Source organism: Ricinus communis, chromosome 2, assembly GCF_019578655.1.
Source record: "Ricinus communis isolate WT05 ecotype wild-type chromosome 2, ASM1957865v1, whole genome shotgun sequence".
Classification (NCBI taxonomy): domain Eukaryota; kingdom Viridiplantae; phylum Streptophyta; class Magnoliopsida; order Malpighiales; family Euphorbiaceae; genus Ricinus; species Ricinus communis.
Window position 1 is genome coordinate 10,099,494 of NC_063257.1, and position 25,901 is coordinate 10,125,394.

Genomic DNA, 25,901 nt, shown 5'->3' on the forward strand with positions numbered 1-25,901 from the left:
ATATTTTGGCACACCTTGTGCCCACACACTCTTTTTTTATTTCTGCCCTTGTTCCCGTATATGGACTCTCACTCTCCAGCCCTCTTCTCTTTCTATTTAAATGAATCATGGAGGAGCTATTTATAGTTTTCACCCTGTCCGTCAACATGGCCGTGTTGGGAACATGGCTGTGTTCTAGGCCGTGTGGAGAACATGGCCGTGCTTCTTGCCGTGTTGAGAACACGGTTTGGCCTTCCTGGGCGTGTTGGGCACACGGTCTGGTGTTCTTGGCCGTGTTACCTACTGTGGTCGTGTTCTCCAGAAGTTTCTGGCTCCTTCCCAATTCGGTTCATCCAGCACGGGCGTGCTCATGGACGTGTTGGCAACACGGGCAGTGTTGAAACCAACACGGCCGTGTCCGTCTATACAGGCATTCGTTGGGCAGTTTTCGGCACATAGGTAGCCTTCCTTGCCTGGTTGTGAGGTGGGCACGTGACATTCTCCCCCACTTAATCTGGCAACGCCCTCGTTGCCTTCTCCTCGTACGCTCTTGGTTTCCTCCTCGAGTTGCCACAAATCACGAATCAGCTCCCAACTTGTCTCACTTCCGGGGAGTCCCTTCCTCAAGAAACTCCGTCGTGGGAGGTTGTTTGGATTGTGGCGCCTTACGATGGGAGATGATGTAGTCCACCTCTTTGTCCTACTGAGCCCGCACCTTCTAAAGAGCTCTTGTAGACTTACCTCGGCTTGGGTCATTGTGATCCTCCTTATAAAGCTTCAACATGCTCGGGATGGATCTTGATGCCTTTGTGGAAGATCTACCTTGCTACTCTACCTTTGTTCACTACCTTTCCCACTCGTTTTATTAATGAGGAAAGGTCCATCATACCTTTTCCGGAGTCTCCAATGAAGTCCGTCATCTTTGCCATGCCAGTATAACTTGACAAGCACTTTATCCCGGTCCTTGAACTCCATTGGTCTCCTCTTGTTGTCCGCCCGCTCCTTCACTTGTTTGAATGCCTTCTCCAAAATAGGCTCGAGCAACGTCGTCTTGCTCCTTCCATTCCTTCGCAAGCTTGAAGGCGGGTAGACTGCGGCTTGTCCAGATCAAGGCAAGAGTACCTGGTGTGTAGGGTTGCCGGCCCATAACTATCCTCGAATGGACTCTTGCCTACAGACTCACTTCTTTGCAAATTGTACGAGAATTGGGCAACATCAAACAGCTTCGCCCAATCTCCTTGGTTGGCACTCTCGTAGTGCCTCCAATAACTTCCGAGAGTACACTGATCCTCTCGGTTTGCCCAATCGGTTTGGGTCTCGCATGCCTTCGTAGGGTCCGGAAGTGCTAAGACAGGCTCCTCCATAATGGCCTTCTTTTAGCCTCTCATAGGCTTGTTGGCACTGTAGACTACTCCCAAGCTCGACCCTTCCTTAATACACCCGGAGTGGCAATGGAAGAATAGCCCTTGATGAACCTCCCGATAATGGTTCACCAAACCAAGGAAAGAACTCACCTCGGTCACCTTGGTCGGCAGCTCCCAATTCTTGGATGGCCTTCACCCTTGATCCATCCATCTTTCCATCGCCAACAATACGCCTTAGGAATACCACTTCCCATTGGGCAAATGAGCATTTTTCCCTGACATAGAGCTCGTTACCCCTCAAGGCTTTCAACCCTAGCCTTCGAAGCTCTATGTGCTCCTTGAATTTCCTCCTTAATTCACCTAACTTCGGAGGCGCCGTACGATAGGATGCAAAGGCGGGTGGTTTGGCTCCCAATTCCAGCTCGATCTCGTGGTTCACCTCTCGTCGCAGAGGAAGCTTCTTCGGCAACTCAGGCGGTAGAACATCTTCGAACCCGTCAATCATGCCTTGGATAGAGCTTGAAAGTATAGCACCCTCAACAAGAGGACCTCCTTCCATCTTAAGGGTTGCTGGGAAGGTTGGCTCCTTCCTTTTTAATCCTGTTTAGAGAGCTGTAGGGCCGATACCATCTTTTCTTGACTTAACTCCCTCTTTATCAGCACAACACAAGGTCGGCCATTCTCCATTATGCACATGGTGTTGGCGTAAGGAACCAAGAATGTCTTCACCATGTCGAGGAAGTCCATACCAAGATAAAACCGTTGATCATCAAATAGGAGCAATGGTGATATCGACCTTACCTTGCCATTGGCCTATTCGGATGTTAATTCCTCTCGCCATGCCAATGATAGGTAGCCTCTTCGCGTTTACGCCCTTAATGAAGCCTTTTTCCTTTTCATAAGGCAGCTTTATAGAGTCAGCCACCTCTTTCGCCATGTACCTGTATCTGCTTCGGTATCCACCATGGCTTGAATACTCCTGCCTCCGATATTGGTCTCCACGTACATTCGTCCATGAGGTTTTTGCTCCACTTTGGCTTGGATAGCATTAAGAAGTCGAAGGGAAGCAATTCTTCGTTCCTCTTCTTGCCTCTCCTCTTCGGTGATCACTAGTGCTCCAAGCTTTCCTCGTTTTGGACAGTCATATGCCCGATGAGGTCCCTCGCATATGAAGCAGGCAAGCTTTCTCGGGGAAGAACTACGCCTGTCTTCCTTCTTCCACTTGCCCTTGTCTTTATATGAAGCCTTACCATCCTTGGTGGAAGATTTTCCCCTATCTCCACCACCTTCGTCACTTCCTTCGTACTTCCATCGTGGTAACAATATTACTTAAGTAGAGAGAGATACGTAATTTACCTTGATGGCGTCGTCCACTATGCTCAAAGTATCAAAATATCCTTCCAACTGTCACAAGAATTCGTCGATCTCCCTAGCACTCCTAGCCCCACCGTCGGACTTTGGTTTAGGAGCATCGACTTTATGGACCGTTGCTGCTTGCGCTCCCCCACTATTTGCCAACGCGGTCTTGCACAAGTTAAGCTCCCTCGAGCTTATCAACCTTCTCCAAGTATTGGCCAAGTAAAAAAAAAGCCGCTCATAGTCCCTCGATAAACTGTCGGCGAGAATCATTTAAGGCACCTTCCATCTCCTCGCGAAGCTCTCTGACGTCCCCCTTGGACTTTGGCTTCTGGATGCGAAGGTCCATGTCTTCGATCCTAACCCAATCGGACATGGCAGTCTCCCCTTGACTAGCCTTTCCCCCATCGCACCAACCACATCTCGGGACTTCTCCCTACGACCCTTTTCCGCTATCCTTTCCTCCTTCCCTTAGAGGAGCGGTAGAAGTGGATTGCTCACCAACTCGGGACTTATCCTTTCAGCCCTTTCCGCTACCTTTTCCTCCTTCCCTTAGAGGAGCGGTAGAAGCGGATTGCTCACCACTTTTGGCCATTACCTCAGGCAAGAATTCTCCCAAAGAACTTATCCGCGCTATACTTCCAACTGTGGCGTGATACCAACCTGCTCTGTCTCGAACTTGGCTTTGTCTCGAACCTTGCTCTGATACCAACTGTCACGTGAGTTTTGTTTTATCTCCAAAACTTTGCCCACGTGCGGCCTAGCTCGCTTGATTTCCCCGAAAGTCAAGATAGCTAGTCAGCCTTCCCTTGATTGCCAAACCCGGCAGAATGATAGCAAATACGCTAGCGGAAGTAAATTCACGAAAGTGGCACAAAGAGACGCAAGAGTTGTGGAAGTGTATACTTGTATTATTTACTCACTCTAAATCTCTTTACACTTCTCTCTTTACACAAGCATTGAGCATTCTCTCTCTACACAACCATTCCTTCTTCTCATAACATGTATTAATCTACATAACTACTCCTACAACAATCTCTACATAGAGCATCTTTCTTTGCTCTATGTAGAGCAACACTCTTTCCCTCTATTTGGCTACATTTTGGCACACCTTGTGCCCACACACTCTTCTTTTATTTCTGCCCTTGTTCCCATATATGGACTCTCACTCTCCAGCCCTCTTCTCTTCCTATTTAAATGAATCATGGAGGAGCTATTTATAGTTTTCACCCTGTCCGTCAACATGGCCGTGTTCCAGGCCGTGTTGGGAACATGGCCGTGTTCTAGGCCGTGTGGAGAACATGGTCGTGCTTCTTGCCGTGTTGAGAACACGGTTTGGCCTTCCTGGGCATGTTGGGCACATGGTCTGGTGTTCTTGGCCGTGTTACCTATTGTGGTCATGTTCTCCAGAAGTTTCTAGCTCCTTCCCAATTCGGTTCATCTAGCACAGGCGTGCTCATGGACGTGTTGGAAACACGGGCAGTGTTGAAACCAACACGGCCGTGTCCGTCCATACAGGCATTCGTTGGGCAGTTTTCGGCACATAGGTAGCCTTCCTTGCCTGGTTGTGAGGTGGGCACGTGACACTTTGGCCTTTTGCAATTCACTGACCACATCTCTCATCTTCATTCTATCCCCTGGTTGTTCCATAGAACAGTCAACTCCAATTTTTATAGCAGAGATGATGCAGTCCTTGGATCTCTCTCCACCATCTTTAGATACAATTCTGACATCCACAATGTCCATCACTCTGTCATGCAAAGATCTCTCAACAAAAGTATGAAGGTTCACATCATCTTTAAAAGACTCATCAGTTGGTTTCTTCCCTGTAAACATCTCTAGTAACAAAATCCCATAGCTGTATACATCTCCTTCTGTTGAAACTGAGTCACCCATGCCATATTTTTGTTAAATAGATAAACTGTAATGCCTGCATTTTCTCATCATCCATGTTATGTGCATTTACATTTAATCATTGGGCATATGATGGTATATCAATGATATTTTTATTTTATGAGAACATATATATATGGAAGTATGCCTTATAAGGCATAAGAAGATGTTTGTAATACTTGTTAAATGATGTTTAAGTATAATCATATGTTTATATGTTAATAACCTTGTGTCTGGATTCTTAACAACCTACATATTGACCTATCTACCTGTAGTATATATTCTACGACGCTTGTATGCTTCCTGGCTAATGTTTATTGGTTAACATGTGATGGGAGTGTTACATAAACTTTTATCAACTAGCATAACAAATTGTCAGAAAAGGATGAATGTAACTTATATGCCTCTGAATATAAATTAATTCATCATTCTTTTTCATAAAGCAAATTAAAAGGAATAAAGTTTACCTGGAGCAACACAGCAAATAGATCCTCTAATTGCTATGGAACCACTTCCATGTGGTTGAGTCTCAAAAGGCATTGAAGAGATGATCTTAGCCAGTCCAAAATCCCCTAGTTTATTTCTAATAAATTGGTTTGATGCATTTAGTGTTCAAATCTGGTCTTAATTTAGCATGATAAACTATACCAAAAATCTTTTTGCTGGATAATAATAATTATTTATCTACTTACATGATAAAATTTTAATAAAATGGTAATTATCTGGTGATTTATTATTCTTTTCAGTAGATATAAAATATATTTTTTTAAGTTTTGTTTTGGGTTTTTATTTCTTAATAAATTATTAATTATTATTATCTAGAGTTTATTATTATATACACAAAGAGTAAAAGTAAACAAATTTTAAATTTAATATATGCATGTATCTAAATTATTTTTTTAATTTAATAATTTTAATATAATTTGGTAGATGATGATGTTTTAAATATAATTTTTTTGTCTTTTTTTTTTTTTACACCCAAACAATAATTTTATAAAATTTCTCACCAAATATTACCAAAGTATTATTGTTCTTTCTCCATCATTTCATTGCTTTCTTATATTGTGAATATTCCATGTATCATAAGTCATTCATAATCTTGCATTGTTCCACAGGACAATATGATATCAAACTTTTTATTTGTTGTAGGTTTTTTGTTTATAATATTTTAGAGTTATATCTTTATACAAATTATATTTTTATGCTACTATTATTTTTTATTAAATTATATTTTATTAGTAAAAGACCATATCGATTCATCTTAACAACATTAGTCATAAGATTTTTTCAGTAAATTTACATGTATTCCTTTCCTTTACACTTATTTATATATATAGCTGATAATTACAACATATCTAAAAATATGAAATATAGATACAAATAATTTTACTGATAGATAATTAAGTTAATTTGGTCATTTATAAATTTAATTTAATAATATATAATAATTTACAATTAATAATTCATTTAGGACAATACAAGTTCTAGAAGTCCTACTCCATTATAATTTTAAATCAATAATATTTATAACTTTAAGAAATAGCAATTTAGTTATATTTTTAATATTTTATCAACTAATAAATTATTTTTTAATTATACTATAATTTCTAATCACAATAAAGAATATATTAATTATACTTTAATATTAATTATATATTTAATATTAATATAATAAGTAAAAAATTGAAATAACATATTAAATTTGCAGCAATAATAAACAAATAAATAAAGGTACTGCATGAGAGAAAAATCGTATATAATTAAAAGGCTTAATTACTAATTAAATTTAAATTTTACACTTTTTAACAATTTTATCTAATTATTTCAGAATTTAAAATAAATTAATATACTTTTAATTTATTTTCAAAAATATTTTTTAATAACAATTTTTAAAATTTTACAATGAGAAAAATGATGTTAAAAACCAATTCTGCTTACTAAAATTAAAATTAGTAAGTAAATAAAAAATTTATTATATTTAGATGTAAAAATAAAAAATATCATGTATAAGTGCAACATTTCTGATAAAAAAAATAGAAATGCTAAATAAAAAAGACCGGATGTAATTAAGTCTGGATTAATGTTTAATAAGATTTTCTTTATAAACAGGTCAATGTATTGCAAAAATTTAAATTTTAGATAAATCGATATTATAACACTACAACTATGTAGACATTTTATTATGTTGAGTTCAATTAATAAAAATATTTACTATATAGTGATTATTATTCGGTTACTAATTTAATATCATTTTTATTTAGTATTATTTTAGTATAATATAAGTATTTATTCTATGTTTTTACTTAAATTATGTTTATTTAATTAAAATATCATATATATAATTAGGTGGATTAGAATTAGAGCTTAGGAGATTGAATTTGACCTATAAATATGTCAATTTATTATACAAAAATAAAATAAAATTTGAAGAAACATTATATTTTAAATATTTAAACAATATATAACTGTAAAAGTATTTAATTTTATTTTAAATTTAATAGTTATTTTATTTTTAATTATATTATATAAATAATAACGAATCTAATCATTATTTTTTACAATGATATGTTCCTCAGCATGGTTGGATCTTATAATTTTATTTTAGAAGGGTATATTGGATCAAGAGAATTAAAGATTTTAATGAAATTATAAAGTCATGGTGTATTCAATAATAATGTAAAAATTATGAGAAATTTAATATTGACTTTTTAAAATTTTAAAAAATTAAGAAGTATTCAATTACAACTTCTGTAAAGTATATAAAAATAAATTAATAATGCATAAAATATAAAAAGTATATCATGAATTAGGTGGTTTAATTGGAGACAAATAGTAGTATAGTCATTTTCTTTAAAAAAATTTATTATATTCGATAAGAAAATAATGTTCCGATTTGAAATTGACACAATAATAAAATAAAGTATATCAATAATATTATATACAACAATGCTTGAAGTTAACATAGAAAAAAAAAAAAGAATATAGTCATTAACAACATTCATAAATTCATAATTTTGCAAAAATTACTAAAAATTTATACATTATTAATTCATTTAAAAAAAAATTATATAAATACTTTTCAAATCTAAATTAAATAAACTCCCCTTATTTTCACTTTTTTACTCATTCATATGATAATATGATAATGGTCATGTCAGTATTCCTCTTTAACTTTCTTAACCTTCCATATTTGACGAGCAAGTACTTAAATTTTTCTTGTTTTTCACTTGACACCTTCAACTTTATTTTTGACTACTTAAATATACTTCAATTAGTTGTGTTAGTACTAAAAAGACACACGAACTAGCACTTATTTTATAAATATCCACCTAAAATTACCGATAAAAGACCAATGCTAATACAATCCTCAAAGCACTATTCTTTAAGCCTCTATTTAAAATGAATTACATTATTTTTACCTTTTACTTTTCGTGACATCAATACCTATTAGAATTTCGATGAGTTTTTGCTAACATGGCAGCCGAAAGTCAGAAAGTCTATTAGACATAATATAAAAGAATATTATTAGAATCCTAATAGACACTATTAATTGAAATAGAAATTATAGGTTTAGTACTAAAAAGAAATAAATTGAAAAATTAGTATAATTTGGATATAAATTGTAAAGTTTTAATACCAATAGGCCAATTTAGCTAAAGTCAAATACGACTTGTACGGTGAGTAGAATGCTGATTTGGAATTCTACTATCGACGTTATAAAAAATTGAACGAATTCTTAATGAGTACCGTCGCATGTAATATAAATTAATGTTTTGGCAAAAAATAAAAAAGAATAGGTACTAATTAGAAACATAGGTTAAAATTTTGGTACAAACAAGCTGTTTATCCCAAAAATTGACACCAAAAAAATCCCCAAAACTCTCCTTTTTATTCGTACTCAGGAAGTAAGAATCAATAAACAATTTCAAAGCTTTGGCGCCAATTCCACTTCTCTCTATTTCTTTCCCAATTGTACTTGTAGGGTTTCTTCTTCTTTTTTTCTTCACTTCCCAAATAAGAAAATTCCCAGAATGACCTCCACAAGTCCTCTACGCATCAACGACGACGAGGATGACGACGAATTTGATTGGGAGGCAGCTGTTAGAGAAATTGATGTCGCATGTGAAAACGCAAACCTCCAAACCGAACCTTCTTCTTCACGTTCTGAAAATAATTTATCTAATGTGATTTTGAAAAAGCCCGGTGCTTGTAAGCAATCTACACTAGAGAGGTTTATTGGGAAGACAGTTAGGCCGGACCCACCACCTGGAAATCCAACTGTTATTGATGATGAGAATGGGGTAAGCTGCATTGAAATTGATGCCGAGGCAGCTAAAACTTGGATATACCCAGGTCAGTTTTTTGAAATTCTTTTTGAGTGATTTTAGTTTTTGAGACGAGTTACTTAAAATTTGATTCCTTTTCCTTTTTTGCGTGTTTATGGGGTTATAAGTGAGCAATTTGTTTAGCTTTTATGTAATATACAGGTAAACTTTCAGTTTTCCTTGCTCACTCAAGTAATTAGAATTGTTGTTGGCTTGTGATCAGTGGCTTAATGGGGGATTTAGTGACCACTTTGATTCTATCTTTTTTTTATCAAATAAACAATCGTTGTACATTTCTTGCAATTGTAGTTAATGTTCCAGTTCGTGATTATCAATTGGCGATAACAAAGACGGCATTGTTTTCAAATACATTGGTGGCATTACCAACTGGGCTTGGAAAGACACTTATTGCTGCAGTTGTTATGTACAACTATTTTAGGTGGTTTCCCGATGGTAAGATGGCTAAAAAATATGCAAAAGGTCATCTCCAAGTAGACTGTTCTGTTATGCTTCATTCCTTATACTATTTCTCATTTCTGTTTTGCTTCTTTAAGTCAAGTAGATTCAAATAAACACGCATGAATTCGCCATTAAAGCTTTACGCTTCAATTTCTCTTGAGGAGATATTTAAAGGCTAACAGCAACTTAGTTCTTACAAAACCAAGTGGAGGGTAATGAATCTCCCAGAAAATGAAACAAAACAGTACACGGAGGTAGTCAAATTAGTTGACCTAGAATTAATTAATTTTGAATTGTTAGCTAGCATTATTTCCTTATATAGGTACTCTAGCATACAACAATAGGAGACGCAAATCCCATGCTCATGAAAAGATTTATGTTATTTCCTATGCAACTGGAAATGAAGGTTTCAAAAAATGAATTTGACAATTACCACCCTTTCTAAAGATCTGTATTAAACCGAAGTATATAGGACAACCAATAATGCATATAGGTTACACATTAATCAGATACATTTGGAAAAGTCTAAGTTTGGATGTTTTATTTATTGGGCGTTTACATTATGCTTGATTTTTGAACCACATCTTGGTCACTTAAGATGCATCATGCATTAAGCTTCATCATTTGATTGCTTTCCAGTAACAGATCTACTGAAATTGAAGCCAAAACTTGGACTTGGAAAACTTGTATTCAACTGTCTTTTGATGTCCATGCTCATAAATCTGTATAAAGAATAGTAGTTGATTGAATGTCAAATTTGTACTCAGTGCTTTCATAATACATGGTTTCATTGTTTGTTTTGCTTATTTTTATTCATCTTGAGATAGAAAAGCCGATTATAATTCAGTCTTGCATCACCCTGATATATTCTTGCCCTTCCTTAGTGGTTTTCTCAAGTTTGATAGGCATGTTTGGTTTATCCATGGCAGGGAAAATAGTATTTGCTGCTCCATCTCGACCACTTGTGATGCAACAAATTGAAGCATGCCATAATATTGTGGGAATACCACAAGTAAGATGTGTTTTTTACTTATCAGTGGAATGCCGTCCTCATAAATTTGTTGTGATTGGATTATTTATAAACTGATTGCAGGAATGGACAATTGATATGACAGGTCAGCTAAGCCCTGCAAAAAGGGCATGCTTTTGGAAAACTAAACGAATGTTCTTTGTTACTCCACAAGTTCTGGAGAAGGATATTCAAGCTGGTAATGCTCTATGTTACCTTAATGTTCCTACCAAAGTGCAAGGACTGTGCCTTATTCTATTATCTAGATATTGTAAATATTAAAGGACTTCTTTTTCTGAAAACTTAAAGTCTATACTTTTACTTATCTGTGTAATAATCTTTGTCTTTGTACCACCTCTAAAATTTTCCCATGGAGCAACTTATTGCAGGCACATGTTTGGTGAAACACCTGGTGTGTTTGGTCATTGATGAGGCTCATCGTGCATTAGGAAATTATTCTTATTGTGTGGCAGTTCGTGAGGTTTGTTATTCTGTTTTCATCTAATTTTATGTCCTATTAGCTGAAATATTTTCTGGTTTGAGATGCTAGTGATTCTTCCGCTTTGTAGTTAATGGCAGTACCAATTCAGCTAAGAATACTTGCTTTGACAGCAACACCAGGATGTAAGTTGCACTAAATTTTCTTTGGTTTTTCTAAATACTTTTCAATAATACTTTGAGCCCTTGTGTCATATCCATTTTCTTCAGCAAAGCAACAGGCCATCCAGCATATTATTGACAATCTACATATTTCAACACTTGAATACCGCAATGAAGGTGATGCTGATGTCGTTCCATATGTTCACAACAGAAAGATTGAATTGATTGAGGTATGTACTACTTCGTCTATTCTACATCTGATGCTGACAGAAGTGTATTAACAAAGTTAAGATTGTCTTTGCTATATTATTAGGTTGCACTGGGAAAAGATGCTGTTGACATAAATAAACAGCTATTGGCAGTGATACATCCATATGTGGCCAGGCTTTCTGCAGTTGGACTTCTCCAAAATAGAGACTATAAGACTGTATGGTTTTGTAAGCGATAAGTTGCTTCTTTTACTTTGCAAAATTAGCTCTAGTGGATTGAAGTGTCTATTGAGCTTCTTATTACGATTCCTTTACTAAATCTAGTTAGAGAAGTTCTACAAAATACCTCAGTTTCATACTTGAAGATTCTGCTTAATCATTTTACTATAAATCTAATTAGCCTAATTGATTTCCTCAATACCCTTTAAGCGCACAGCAATATCTCGAAGTATTGGTATAACTTAATTACCTTTTATGGTGAGATTTATGCAAAGAGAAGGGACATCCTCGTTATGTGGCCCATATCGTATGGCCCATCTGACCTCCTAATGAACCAAAAGAAATTCCTCTGAATAGGCATGCTTCTACTGTGCACTTTGTGGTTGGATTCTATAAAACCTTTGTACTTAAATCACACATTAAGCTTTTTAATAACAATAAGTATTAGCTTCCTTGGAAAAACAAATGTTCTCATTTGTTTCTCTTAATTGATATCACTAATTACTTCTGATGTTTGAGAAGGGTTTTGAAAACAGTAAAAGTGTAGTGGCCATCTAGGGAATGTTGGCAGTTCTTTGTGCAGTACGTTCAAGAAAACCCAAATATGTTTATATTACCTTCGCATGTTGTCTGTCAACTTTTTCTGGAAAACCAATGTTGTACTTTTGAGTAGTTTGGTACCTTACATTTGTTCAGTAATGAAAGAGAGTGCGCTGTTCAATTTCCAGAATATGATAAATTTTTTAGTGTACAACTTGGTGAAACTACTGTCATTAAAATTACACAGTTTCTTACTTCTGTCTTCCCTTCAATGGTTTACTATAGTTATTCATTAAGAAAATTCAATCTTTGTGATGCATAACTTTGTGGTTAATGACATTGAAAAAATTAAGCATACCTCTTCTACTATATAAAGGATCAATATCGTGACAAAGGATGCTATTTTTCATCTCTCTCAGTATTTGCCATAATTCTTTACCCTGTATAGCTATCTGCTCTCTTCCCAATTATTATTAAGACAAATGATCAGATTATGCCTCGATTCCTTACATTTTATGTTGATATATGACAGTTCAGCCCCCCTGATTTACTTAATTCAAGGGATAAATTTCGTCGAGCACCACCATCAGAACTTCCCCAAAACAAGTATGGAGAGATTGAAGCTTATTTTGCAGGTCTTATTACTCTTTATCACATTCGTAAGCTCCTTTCAAGTCATGGAATACGGCCAGCATATGAGATGCTGGAAGAAAAGTTGAAACAAGGGTATTTTCTCGTGCATTGTTCCCTCACTTCAGCACTGTCATGGTCAATTAGCAATATGTTCCTGGATTTTTTTACTTCTATTTTTATCGAGTTATTGGAAAATTATTAGTGTCACTGAATTTAACTTGTATGTTGCAGGATCTTAGCAATTTACCTAGTGGTAGACCTTCCATTATACTGTGGGCTGAACATGTTCTTTTTCCACCAAATTAGACTATTATTTGGTTGGCATACTCTTTATTAAAGTGCAAAAACTTGCTGTTTAAGGGGATTCTTTGTCCTTTTCTGCATGGTCTCAGATAATAATGAAATAGATCCCACTAGCAGAGATCTTTGATTAAGATTTGCAGGACTTAATGTTTTTGTTAAAAATACTTGGATAATCCATTGGCCAAGTATGGATTGCATTTTATGCTAATTTGGTAGCAACAAAATTGATAATAACTTCCGATTATCAGTTGAATTTTGCTACATGCTGCTTAATTTTAAAAAGTGAAACTTTCTTCTATGAACAAATTCAATGTCTTGTCATTGTAATTGAAGGTCATGATTTCCCTTTAGTTACTGCTTGCCAACATAATTCTAAGCTATTCTAACTTAATTTCTTCAGGTCATTTGCAAGACTGATGTCCAAAAATGAAGACATTAGAAAAGTAAAGCTTTCAATGCAGCAAAGCTTGTCCCATGGTGCACCTAGTCCCAAATTGTCAAAAATGTTGGAGATACTGACGGACCATTTCAGTAAGTGGCATATTATCTTTCTTTTGCACCAAATGCTGCTGATCTTGACCTGACCTGCAGTTAAAATCTTTTTCAACCTTCAGGCATAAGCCTAACCGTGATAGATTTCATAGATTGCTAGGAAAACTTGAAGTTTAATTTTTATGACATAAAAATATGGATGGCAGGCCTGACTGGATTCCAATATATGTTGAGTTATTTGATGGAAAATAAAAGGGATTAGTTAGGTGGCTGTTTGATGGATGAATTCTGCAAATACATCTAAACCTTCTCTTCTAAACATTAGAAAGTAAAGGGACGAATGCACCCAGGTACAAAATGAAATCTCTTAAGCAATCTTCAAAGCGGCTGGACAAATTCTTCTCAAATGATTTTCAACTGAATTCATAGCATTACGTTGATATGCAGAGAACCCGGGACTTCTAATCCTAATCAGATTTTTTTTTTTTTCTGAATGAGAATTTCAAACAATTAACACTTTGAAATCCAAGCAAAGTCTAAGAAAGCATATTTTAGCCAGTAATTTTTATTTTTATTTATTTTAATCAGCTCTCTATACCAAGAAGAATTCCTTGACATGTACATACAGAAACACTTAAACAATGAACCAGCTACCAATTGACTACAGTTAACATGAGCCAATGTGTGGACTGTATATCTAGATAATAATCGACTTGAATTGACTTAAACATGAGATTATGTGAGGACATAAATTGACCTTTTATCTGAAGTTGTCTCCAGATTGTATTTAGATTATTGTAAATGTATTTGATCTTTAAAACTGGCTCTTTCTTGGGGTTATTCTGGGCTGCAACATTTCACCTTTGATACATGGAGCTTCTGTCTTGCTCTAACAGTAAGTGCTGAACTAACGGAGGTCATTAAACTTATATCTTCAATTCTAATTCTTGGTAACTGCTCATGAAACAGCTCTTCTGCTGGAGTTGAATTCTGAACATAAATGTTTAAGAAATGCATTGCAATTTCTTGTCTTCTGCAGTGAGATTTTGTTTTATCATTTTTCTTCTTTGTTGGACAAAATCTGAACTTATAGAAGCAACACTCACAAACACTCTCATATGTTCATGCTTTTGTTTGTCTATGTGTTTGTTCCGTTCAAGATTGAGATATAATGCATTATACAAAAATTGCTGGACCAACTAGTAGTGGAGATGCATGGAAAATATGAGTGAAGTTTTTAGGACAAGAAGAAATATAATAGCTTCTGTTGTTTATTTCTACACCCATTAATCTCTATTTATAGGGTTTCACACATCTCTAAAAAGAAAGAATCTCTACTGCCTAATTTACAGTAATATGCATGATTGGCTCCTACAATCAAGAGTCAATACTAATTAACTCCTAAAATTAAGCCCTAAAAACATGGGAACAATCACAATACTCCCCTCAAGATGGTGTATGTATATCAGCCATACCCATCTTGCATACAAAAGAGTGAAACAATCCAGTACATAACCCTTTGGTAAATACATCAGCTAATTGATTTTTTGAATTTGTGTAGTTGATTCTGAGACTTTGATCTTCTAATTTTTCTTTGATGAACAATCGATCAATCTCAACATGTTTTGTACGATCATGTTGTACTGGGTTATGAGCAATACTTATGGCTGCCTTATTATCACAATGTAACAACACACACTCTTCTTCTAGAAGATGTAGATCTTGCATTAACTTCTTAAGCCATAACAGTTCACATATTCCTTGCGCCATTGCTTTATATTCTGCTTCAGCACTTGACCTAGCCACTACACTTTGTTTCTTGCTTCTCCAAGTGACCAAATTTCCACCCATGAAGGCACAATAACCAGAAGTGGATCTTCTATCATTAGGAGAGCCCGCCCAATCAGCATCAAAATATGCTTCAATTCGTAAATGACCATTATTCACAAAATGTATTCCTTTACCTGGACTAGACTTGAGATACCTTAAAATTCGAAAGACAGCATCAAGATGTATAGTTCGGGGACTATGCATAAATTGGCTGACTATACTTACTGCATAAGCAATGTCAGGCCGTGTATGAGAAAGATAAATCAATCTCCCAACTAGTTGTTGATATCGATCAATGTCAACTAATTCTCCGACATTTTCTTTCAGCCTATGATTAGCTTCAATGGGAGTGTCAACAGGTTTACAGCCTAGCATTCCTGCTTCCTTTAGCAAATCAAGGACATATTTTCTTTGGGAGATGAATATACCCTTTTCTGATCGAGCAACTTCTATCCCAAGAAAATATTGTAATTTACCTAGATCTTTGATCTCAAACTCCGTGGTCAAATACTTCTTCAGCCTTGTCATTTCTTCTTGATTATCACTTGTTATCACTATATTACCAACATATACAATGAGAATAGTAATTCTCCCTTGGAGATATTTGATGAACATAGTATGATCTGCATGGCTTTGTTTGTAACCAAAAGCAATGATTGCTTTACTGAACCTATTAAACCAAGCTCGAGGGGACTGTTTCAGACCATATAAGGCTTTCTTTAAACTGCATACCTTCCCTTCAATTTTTTGATTGGAAAAACCTGGAGGAATTTCCATATAGACTTCTTCTTCCAAGTTACCATGTAGGAAGGCATTTTTAACATCGAACTGCTGAAGATCCCATCCAAGATTTGCAGCATAAGATAAGAGCATTCTTACTGAACTCATCTTGGCAACAGGTGCAAATGTTTCTTGGTAGTCAATGCCATAGGTTTAGGTGAAACCTTTTGCCACCAGTCGAGCCTTTAACCTTTCAATGGAGCCATCTGCCCTATGCTTCACTGTGAATACCCATTTACATCCTACTGATTTTTTTCTGAATGGCATGTCGACAACCTCCCATGTTCCATTCTTTACCAAGGCTTTCATTTCTTCTACCATAGCATCTTTCCATTTAGGATCATTAACAGCTTCCTCCGATCCCTGTGGTATAGAGATAGAATGCAAAGAAGACAAGAAAGCTCTATAGGAAGGAGACAAATCTTTATACGAAACAAAGTTAGAGATAGAATGTTGAGTACAAGATCTAACTCCTTTCCTGATAGCTATTGGAAGATCAAGGTCATTATCACATGAATTAAGAGATGGAAGTTCATTAGACAAGTTAGAAGGAGGAGATAGATTACCTGAATCCACAAGAGTTGAGCCCGGGTTGGGTGATTGGCTATGAAGAGTAGTATCCTCCTTTTTCTTGCGTGAGTACCTTAATAGATCAGGTTTGTCCAATCTTTTCCTTGCCTGTTCAAGTATTTTTTTCAGCATCAGTTTGAATATGATCTCCATCATAAGTATTATCATCACTTCCGTGCTCTCCCTGACCATTATACATAGGCAACTCAAGTATAGGTTGACCAAGAGAAATCACATCTTCTATATGATCATTCTCCCCCTGAAGAGGTGATGGTGGATAAAAGGCTTCTGACTCCCGGAAGGTGACATCCATACTCACATACACCTTTCTAGACGAAGGGTGATAACATTTATATCCCTTTTGAGTAGGTGAATAGCCAATAAAAACACATTTTAAGGCTCTCAGATCTAGTTTTCCTCTATAGTTCTTATGCAGAAAACAAACACATCCAAAAACCTTTGGAGAAATAATGTGAGAGTTATTGCCCTGGATAAGTTCTATAGAACACCTAAAATTCAAGGTTCTTAATGGCATACGATTGATTAAATAAGCAGCTGTAAGAATTGCATCACCCCAATAAGCCTTAGGAACATGCATGGTGAACATAAGAGCCCTAGCAACTTCTAAGAGATGCCTGTTCTTTCGTTCAGATACTCCATTTTGAGTAGCAGTATTAACACAACTAGTTTGGTGAATAATCCCATGAGTGTCTAAATAGCTATGAAAAGTTTTCTCCATATACTCTGTACCATTATAGTTCGGAAAATTTTCACCTTAGCACTAAATTGTGTAGTGATCATTCTATGGAAAGACTGAAAGCAAGAAAAAACTTCATTTTTGGCACGCATCAAATACACCCATGTCATCCTATTGTGGCAATCAATAAATGTCACAAACCATTTATACCCAGATAAAGAAACTACTGGACTGGGGCCCCACACATCTGAATGAATCATCTCAAAAGGCACCAAACTTTTATTATTAGTTGAAGGATATGAAGTTCTAGTATGCTTAGCAAATTCACATGCATCACAAACTAAGGTTTTTAAATCACATTGCTTAAATAAATAAGGACGACACCTTTCTAAAACAGAAAATGAAGGGTGTCCTAAACGCCTATGCCATTGAATAATTTGATGAGGAGCTGATTCAGATTCACCTAGTAAAGCCTTAGAAATTGGTCCTTCATGTAACTGGTACAAGCCATTATGTACTCTACCATAGCCAATCGTTTTCCCAGTGCTCAATTCCTGTATGACACAATGAGAAGGAAAAAATTCAATCTTACAGTTTAAATCTCTTGTAAGAGCACTAACAGATAACAAATTATGTGAGAAACCAGGAATATTCAAGGCAAGTGGTAGTTTAATAGATGAAGTACAACTTATAGAACCTTTCCCGATGATGGGAGACAAGGACCCATCCGCAATACGGACTCTTTCATGACCTGAATAAGAATTGTAAGTGAAAATTTTTTTTCGAGAATTGGTCATATAATCCGATGCTCCAAAATCTAAAATCCATGATTCACTAGGAGTATCGCAGGTATTAGTATGCCCAGCATGTAAGGCTAGATGTGGTATACCTGAATGTGCAAGGTAAGATGGAGTGGAAGTAGTGGCTGCAGTGGAAGGGGATTCAAACTTAGCTATAAGAAGTTTAAGAGTTTTCAATTCTTCATTGGAAAGTCCACCAGAAGGGTTGATTTCTCTTGGCAATTCAATGTCAAGAGTTTCAGAGACATGAGCTTGAGGCCGTGTACTACCAGATTTTTTTCCCACTCGACCATGTGGTGGGCGACCATGAAGTTTCCAGCATGTTTCTCTAGTATGCCTTGGTTTACCACAATAGTCGCACCTTCTACTGTCTTGTTCTACTTCCTTCAAAGAGTCAATTCTAGTTGAATCAGGTTTCATGGATGATGATTCAGCCATCATAACTGATCTTTCAGTTGAAATAGTTGGCAGCATAGCATTTCGTCTGCTCTCTTTTTGCTGCACATGGCTATATGCTTGTCGCAAGGAGGGAAAAGGCTCATGTCCAAGTACCTGAACTCTAATCTGATTATACACATCATTTAATCCTGCTAGGAAGTCATACACACATTCCTTTTCCATTATTTTATGGAACTTTGTTGCATCAGCTGTACAAGACGCCTGTAAATCCTGATAATAGTCAAGTTCTTGCCACAAGCCATTAAGTTCAGAAAAATACTGGGCAATAATCAGCTCACCTTGATTGGTTTCATGAATTTTTTTCCGCAATTCATATACCTGGGCATCATTACCTGACTGGGAATAAGTTTAGGCAGCTGCATCCCAAATTTTTTGAGCTGCATCAAGGAGTAAATAGCCTCGAGCAATCTGTGGTTGCATTGAATTGAGCAACCATCACATGATGAGAGAGTTTTCTGAGTCCCATTTGCTGCATACAGGATCTGTTCCATCAGGTCTTCTTTTGTCATTATTGATGTAACTTTGCAATCCCCTAGCCTGAATAAATAGCAAGCATGATCGCGACCAAGCAAGATAATTCATTCCATCTAGTTTGACTGGACTGATATGGAGAGAAAGGTTGTCATTCATAGTGGTTATCATGTTTCTACCACCATGCTCAGTAGGATTAGAAGATCCTTCCTTCTTTCCGTTAGACATGTCTAAAAAACTGCTGGAATAAAAATTTGATTTGGTTGAAATATGCAAAGAGGCTGATACTAGGGTTAGCAATATGAGAGAGTCACCCTAAAGGGATCAAGCTCTGATACCATGAAGTTTTTAGGACAAGAAGAAATATAATAGCTTCTGTTGTTTATTTCTACACCCATTAATCTCTATTTATAGGGTTTCACACATCTCTAAAAAGAAAGAATCTCTACTGCCTAATTTACAGTAATATGCATGATTGGCTCCTACAATCAAGAGTCAATACTAATTAACTCCTAAAATTAAGCCCTAAAAACATGGGAACAACTGTCAACAATGAGTTTCCACTTTCTGTATGGACACAGGTAACTTGACTTTAGTCAGTAAATAGTTTAATAGCTTAACGAGTGAATTTGAGGCTGATATTTGGTTCCTGAACTATATTTATGATAAAGGTATTTTCAAGAACTACCGAGTTTGCAATTCACACTGTTTAACATCTCGTGTTTGTTAGATTAGAAAGTTTTGTTATCTGCTGGTGAAATTAATAGCAAAATTTGTGGTTGCAGAAGCAAAGGACCCACAGAACTCAAGAGTGATAATTTTCTCTAATTTTAGAGGAAGTGTAAGGTAGAAAAGATTCTTTTCTTAAAGTTCATTTCATTTTTAGTTTTCGCCTATGCTTGTTTTCTCATCCCTACAATGCCCTTAAGTTAGAAACTTTTTCCTTGGTGCTAACATTCAGGGATATAATGGATGCATTGACAAATATTGAGAACGTAGTTAAAGCAACTGAGTTTATTGGTCAAAGCTCAGGTTAGCAGTTCTATTTTTTGATTTCTATTTTCCAAGGTTTCTTTCTTTTTCCAGAAAGGAGCAGGTTCTTGCTATATTTTTTCTTCTTTTTTTTTTGGGAAATTTATTTGATTGTGTTAGTCTTGACTTATGTAATAAGGAATTCTAAATCTGTTACAGGAAAAGCATTGAAAGGCCAGTCACAAAAAGTTCAACAGGCTGTTTTGGAGGTACTTTATGTTATTTATTATTGTTTTATGGGCTTCTTGCATTCACTTACTCCATTTCCTAACAGAAATTCCGAGCTGGTAAATACAATGTTATCGTTGCAACATCAATTGGTGAAGAAGGTCTGGATATTATGGAAGTTGATCTCGTAATATGTTTTGATGCTAATGTGTCACCACTAAGAATGATTCAGCGCATGGGAAGAACTGGTAGGAAGCATGATGGACGGGTTGATATCCTTTTGCCCTTTAGTTAATGCATTTTATAAAGTATATTGGCTCAAGTCACCTTGTTCTATTCCCAGAAGATTCTTAAGTCGTTTACTTTAGTTATTCATTCAGCACTTAGCTTACTGCTCAACCAAGTTCTGCCTTGACAAGGTTTTACTAGTTTTAGCTTGTGAAGGGTCTGAGCTGAAGGGTTATATGCGAAAACAAGCAAATAGCAGAGCCATTAGTAAACACATGCACAATGGTGGGATAAGTAGCTTCAGTTTCCATTCTAGCCCAAGGATGGTAAGGTCTATTGAGCAATTTTCTGGTTATCTCTCATTCTTATTTGTCACATCTGTTTGACCTATAACATAATTTTAATTATCCAGATACCCCATGTTCTTAAACCTGAAGTCCAATTTGTCAAGCTATCGATTGAGCAATACATACCTCGTGGGAAGAAACTGAAGGATGATAATGCTATCCGGACACCTGTTTTCGAATCCAAACTAAATGTTGCAGAGGCTTCTTTAATTGCCAAGTACTTCCATCCCACAAGTGAAAAATCTTGGCGGCCATCTCTTATTGCCTTTCCTCATTTCCAGGCATTCCCTTCCAGAGTGCATAAAGTAATGCACTCTTGTAGAACAGACATGCTGATTGATACAATGCAGTGTTTGCAAAATCTACTGTTCTCTAGGGAGAGAGGAGATCTTATAATTGAGGTTTGCTTTCACTTCAGTGGTAAGCATTCTTCAATCATAGTGTTTATGCTTGCTTACAAGTTGTCTACTGGATGCAGGATGAAATCGCTTCAGGCAAGTGCTTGGGTGACAACAAAGAGAACAACAACAAAGAAGGTACTGTAATGCCTTGCTACTGAAAATATTTGCTAAAATGAAATGATTCAGTAAGCTTTCAGTGTGTTTTGGAATAGCATGTACCAAAAGGTACAAAAAATGAAAGTAATGAATGCTATTAGTGGTGGCTCTAAAATCCAATTAGACCATAGAAGTCATTTACATTTCTTTCTTTCGAGTTTCACATAATTCATGCTAGTAAAATTTACACCACACTTGCTTACATTTTAAATCTTGTGTTGATTATTTGAGACTGAAAAAAAAAACACGGCATGCAAAACCAGCTCTATGCATCACAAAAGTTAGTTCTTGGGCCAAATTTAAGTGTCTCTTGCATGCCAGGCGTATGTGGTCAGTCATGTCTTTCCTATGGGTCCTGGAAATATTCAACTTCCCAACTGTTACTTATCAGGTTGTTTCTTTCTGGAATCATATAAGTAAAGCTTTATTTAAATGCATAAATAATAACTACTTAGGCTAGAGAGACTATGTCATTGTCTGGTACAAAAATGCTCTCCTTCTCAGCTCAATATCATAAGTCTTTGATGATCTCATTTTTAGCTTTATCCTTGTGTAATGTGTTTCTTGTATCTTTTTCTGATTGTTTCTAGTTTATTATTTTCCTTCTCTATATTGTTTTCTTGTATATCCTGCCGAGATTTGCAATTCTACTTCTCAAGGTTCTTTATCTTTTCTTGGATAAAATAAAATAAAAAGAAGTGCAGTTTTTCATTTGTAGAACTTAACATCTAAAATTGCAAGCTATGGTACATAATTTTTTTTAACTCAATACATTTGCGTGTTCTTAAACTTCTGTATAGATCCACATCTATGGGTTGATTCTCCAAGCACCAAACCACAGGAAAAAGTAGAAGATTCTGAAGTATCACCCCTGAAGACCCCGAGAAGCGAGAAGCATAATGTGCTGGATCTCCATGGCCAAAGCTCTCCGGCTCATGCTTACCTGTTCAGTTCTGACTTTGTGTCTGTAGATGCTCTTGGGAAGGTCATAATTTTGTCTGTCCCTGTAGTTCCATTGAAAGAGGCGATACATTGTAAGTTTACAAGTCCTAGCACTCAAAATCCTTGCCATTTGAAGGCACCAGATGAAAATGACAAGGAGCTGACGGTGCAAAACAAGTCTAGACCAGATCTGATTACATCTTTGGCTCAACATGAAATAAATGTGGCTTTAACGATACCAAAGTCTAATGCCCAGGAAGACAAAATATCGAATCGTGTTGAAGTTATTCCTGAGACTCCATTAGTGAAGAATACTCTTTTAAGTGGAGGAGATTTTGTGGATGAAACACTTGATTGCTTGGAAATCAAGGCACCACCTTTGCAGGCTGATGAGTACAATAATATTGAGTGGAGTCCTAGGCTAACTAATATGATCCAAAGTGGTGTGGTTCCAGAGTCTCCAATCAATGATATTGGTCAGTCTTAGTAATGATTCTATGTATTCTTTATGGATTAAAATTTTCTGCTTTGATATGTTTAATTAACTTATGCCTGGGGATTTGCAGGATGGTCTAATAGTAAAGGAAGGAGCAAGTTTCTTACTACAGACGTCATTTCACCCATGAAATCGTGTAATGATCTGCAGCCAAGGTCTCCAAGTCAGTGGAAGAATGAAAGAGCTATCAATAATAGTGCCTGTCAAAGAAATCTCTTAGTTTCCTCTATTAATAATGCAATGCAAACTCCTTTGGTTAAGGAGAATAATGTTGCCAGAACAGGTGGATGCACCTCAATTTCTCCAGCTGCTGACGAAACTTATACTAACTGTAGCAAAGATTGGGTTTTGAGTTCTGGAGACAAGTCAGAAAATGTCAAACAAGTACACAAGTTCAGAAGATTGCGGAAAATTGGAGATATTGAGAGAAATAGGAATGCACAAGACAAAAAGGAAAAAACATTAGTGAACCTTGATAGATCTTTTTCTGGTATTAGTCCTAACCAAATTAGGCGTGGTAAAGGTACAACTATCTAAGTCTCCTATCATTGGAGCATTTCTTCCCTCGCTGAGTAGTTTCTCTCGTTATCTCTGCTTGAATAGAAATTTCTTTCATCATTTCTGCTTGAATAGAAGTCTATTTCCTTCTAATATAAGTGGCGTGCTTGTAGTATGTTTGGAAATAAAACTTCAATTCACCTAAACAGTAATACTTTACCTCTTGTTTGTTCAGGTAAAATGAAACAAAATGGCAAAATCATGGCCTTCATTGAGGAGGAAGCTGAGTAAGTTGTGTGTTGATGACTAGTTACATGCTGCCAAACTTTATTTTTAATTCGTTTTCCTGCTATAAACTTATATTTTCTTTTGGATAATGTGAATGGGCTTTCTGTCATAATAATAAGTGGATTCAGAAAACTAATTGCCTGAAACATATAAAAGACAGTTATCTTTTCACAATTTCTGCCATACTGACTTCTCTGCATCGTTGGTTTGCTCAGGGTGTCTTCTGAAGCTGAAATATCAGATGATGAGGAAGACGAGCAAGGCAACAGTTCATATGATGATAGTTTCATAGATGACAGGACAAATCCGACAGCTGCAAGCACGCAAGCTGAAAATAGTAGAGTGGATATGATGGCAATTTACAGGTCTTTCTCTTTCTCTCTCACTCTCTCTCCTTTTCTCCCTCTCTCTTGAGTCTCTTCTGCCCTAGACCCTTCTGAGAGCCCATATTTAAATATGCATATATCATTAATTAAAGAAATTAAATAGTCATCAAGATAAAAAGGAGATGACAATACTTGTGTTTGAAAGCTGCATATTCTCAAAACTTGCACCTTCAAACTTTGATGTATGGTAAGATGTAGCATTTTGTCTCAATTGACAGAGATAGTTAAAATCATTGTTAGTTGTTATTATTGTTTTGCTGTCATGGCAAGTCAGAGTATTTTATAAAAGAACATTTCATGATGATAAAAATGCAATGATTTTCTGAAAGACCAAGTGCGTTACACCATCTTAAAAACTTTGTTCCCCCTGCATTTCTTCTAATTAAGTTCCACTGTCAGGAGACTACATTGCTGCAGCCAAAAGATGAGATTGAATATTAAAGAAAGCTCTTCTCTTTAACTATGCAATCATCCTCTATCCTAATATTCATGTACTTTCACTTAAATTTGGTCGACTCGAAAGTTCCTTCTTTGAATTTTATCTCTTTCCAAAATTATTTCATCAAATACCTAAATGGGTCACATTTTTGGCTTTCTATTATAGTAAATAAACAGAGTATGTGAACTGATTAATTTCATGCAACAGGCGATCTTTGCTCACCCAATCACCAATGGAGAGGGAATCAAATTCTTTTGTCACCAGAACTCCTGATAGTGGGACTTCCATTAGCAGAATGAATGAAAGCAAAAGTTCCTCAGTCAAGACATATTCAATTCAGACCCCGCAAACTGATTCTGAAAACAAGTCTGTTGGAAAGGATTCAGATTTCTTTCCAATAAACACTGACAGAATGTCAGCAGCAATGCCTCGTGTAACCACTAATAGTATGCAAGAAAATGAGACAAAGCTTGAAACTAGGAAAAGGAAATTGAGTTTTTTTCAATCAGGATCTATTCCTGCTATCAACCTGGAGCAAGAATTCAGTTTGCAACCAAATGCTGCCAGAAAAGATACATTCCTGCAGGATCCAGTGCAAAACTCTGATGCCAATGGGGAAATTTTTCATGACGATCAATTCTTTGCCAACCTTGATCTTGATGCTGTGGAGGCACAAGCTACCTTGCTTCTCAAACACAGATCAGAGTTATCAGTACAAAAGCATGATGCAGTTTCAGTGTCCAGCATACAAAATTTTGACCTTCAGAATTCTCCATCATTTGATCTTGGGATATAGTGATTTAAGGTGTATCTATTTAGTTCCCTTCCTCAAACATCCTTTTGAAGAGTTGTTGCAAGCTAATATTCAGCAGCTACTCAAAAGGCTTTTGAGATTTCAGGGAAATTTCTCTTGTAGGAAATAGGATACGTACATAAGTGTAAAGCAATGTAATTTATATAGGAAATTATGTAGCATATCAGAAGTAAAGGAGAGAGAAAGGACTATATGTAGCTCCATGTATAGAAGGAAAAATTTCCATTCACAGATTTATCAGAAATAATTGTCCATGAAAACTCATTTAGCAGGTTAGAGATTATAGATAACAGGGTTGCGGGTGATTGAATTAAGATGGATATCGGGGTGAATTGCCACTTATTGTCTTGTTCAAATAGTTTCCCTGGTCAGAAAATTCTATAACCAATAGGCATACTAAATGTTCAATGACAATGATAAGATATTGCCACAGGATTCTGTCCCAAGTTATTATCAAATAGCTCCCTGAGAATAGTAAAAAGAAGCAATAGCTCTCTAACAAATTTGTTTTACAGAAAAAAGAAAATATATAAACCAATCATTGAGTGTCTGTCCTGTCAGCTGCCTTCCCAAAAAAGGTTGAAACCTTTTATACTCTTTAAAAAGAAATAATTACTTGCAAGTATCTTAAATATTCTTTTTTTCAGTAAAAAAGATTTCTTGTGCTGAACTTGTTCAGTCAAGTGATGACCCTTTTAAAACACCATTTAATGTTGGC

General features: G+C 36.0%; 1 protein-coding gene across 2 annotated transcripts; it reads left to right on the top strand.

Annotated features, from left to right (window-relative positions):
• The first annotated feature begins 8,464 nt into the window (after positions 1-8,464).
• Positions 8,465-25,443, top strand: LOC8262708 (DEAD-box ATP-dependent RNA helicase FANCM). 2 transcript variants are annotated; one of them, XM_015723963.3, is made up of 22 exons: positions 8,465-8,945; positions 9,227-9,370; positions 10,306-10,388; positions 10,470-10,584; positions 10,775-10,866; positions 10,955-11,009; positions 11,094-11,215; positions 11,299-11,412; positions 12,486-12,679; positions 13,290-13,420; positions 19,774-19,834; positions 19,950-20,020; positions 20,180-20,229; positions 20,295-20,460; positions 20,615-20,742; positions 20,829-21,164; positions 21,242-21,299; positions 22,121-22,738; positions 22,829-23,281; positions 23,492-23,543; positions 23,760-23,909; positions 24,577-25,443. In XM_015723963.3, the coding sequence occupies exons 1-22, from the start codon at positions 8,624-8,626 to the stop codon at positions 25,163-25,165; spliced, it is 4,104 nt and encodes a 1,367-aa protein (XP_015579449.2). In that variant the 5' UTR covers positions 8,465-8,623; the 3' UTR covers positions 25,166-25,443. The 2 variants fall into 2 exon arrangements, with proteins under 2 accessions (XP_015579449.2, XP_015579450.2); XM_015723964.3 differs by lacking the exon at positions 8,465-8,945 and having other exon boundaries at positions 9,312-9,370; positions 10,492-10,584.
• Positions 25,444-25,901: the final 458 nt, after the last annotated feature.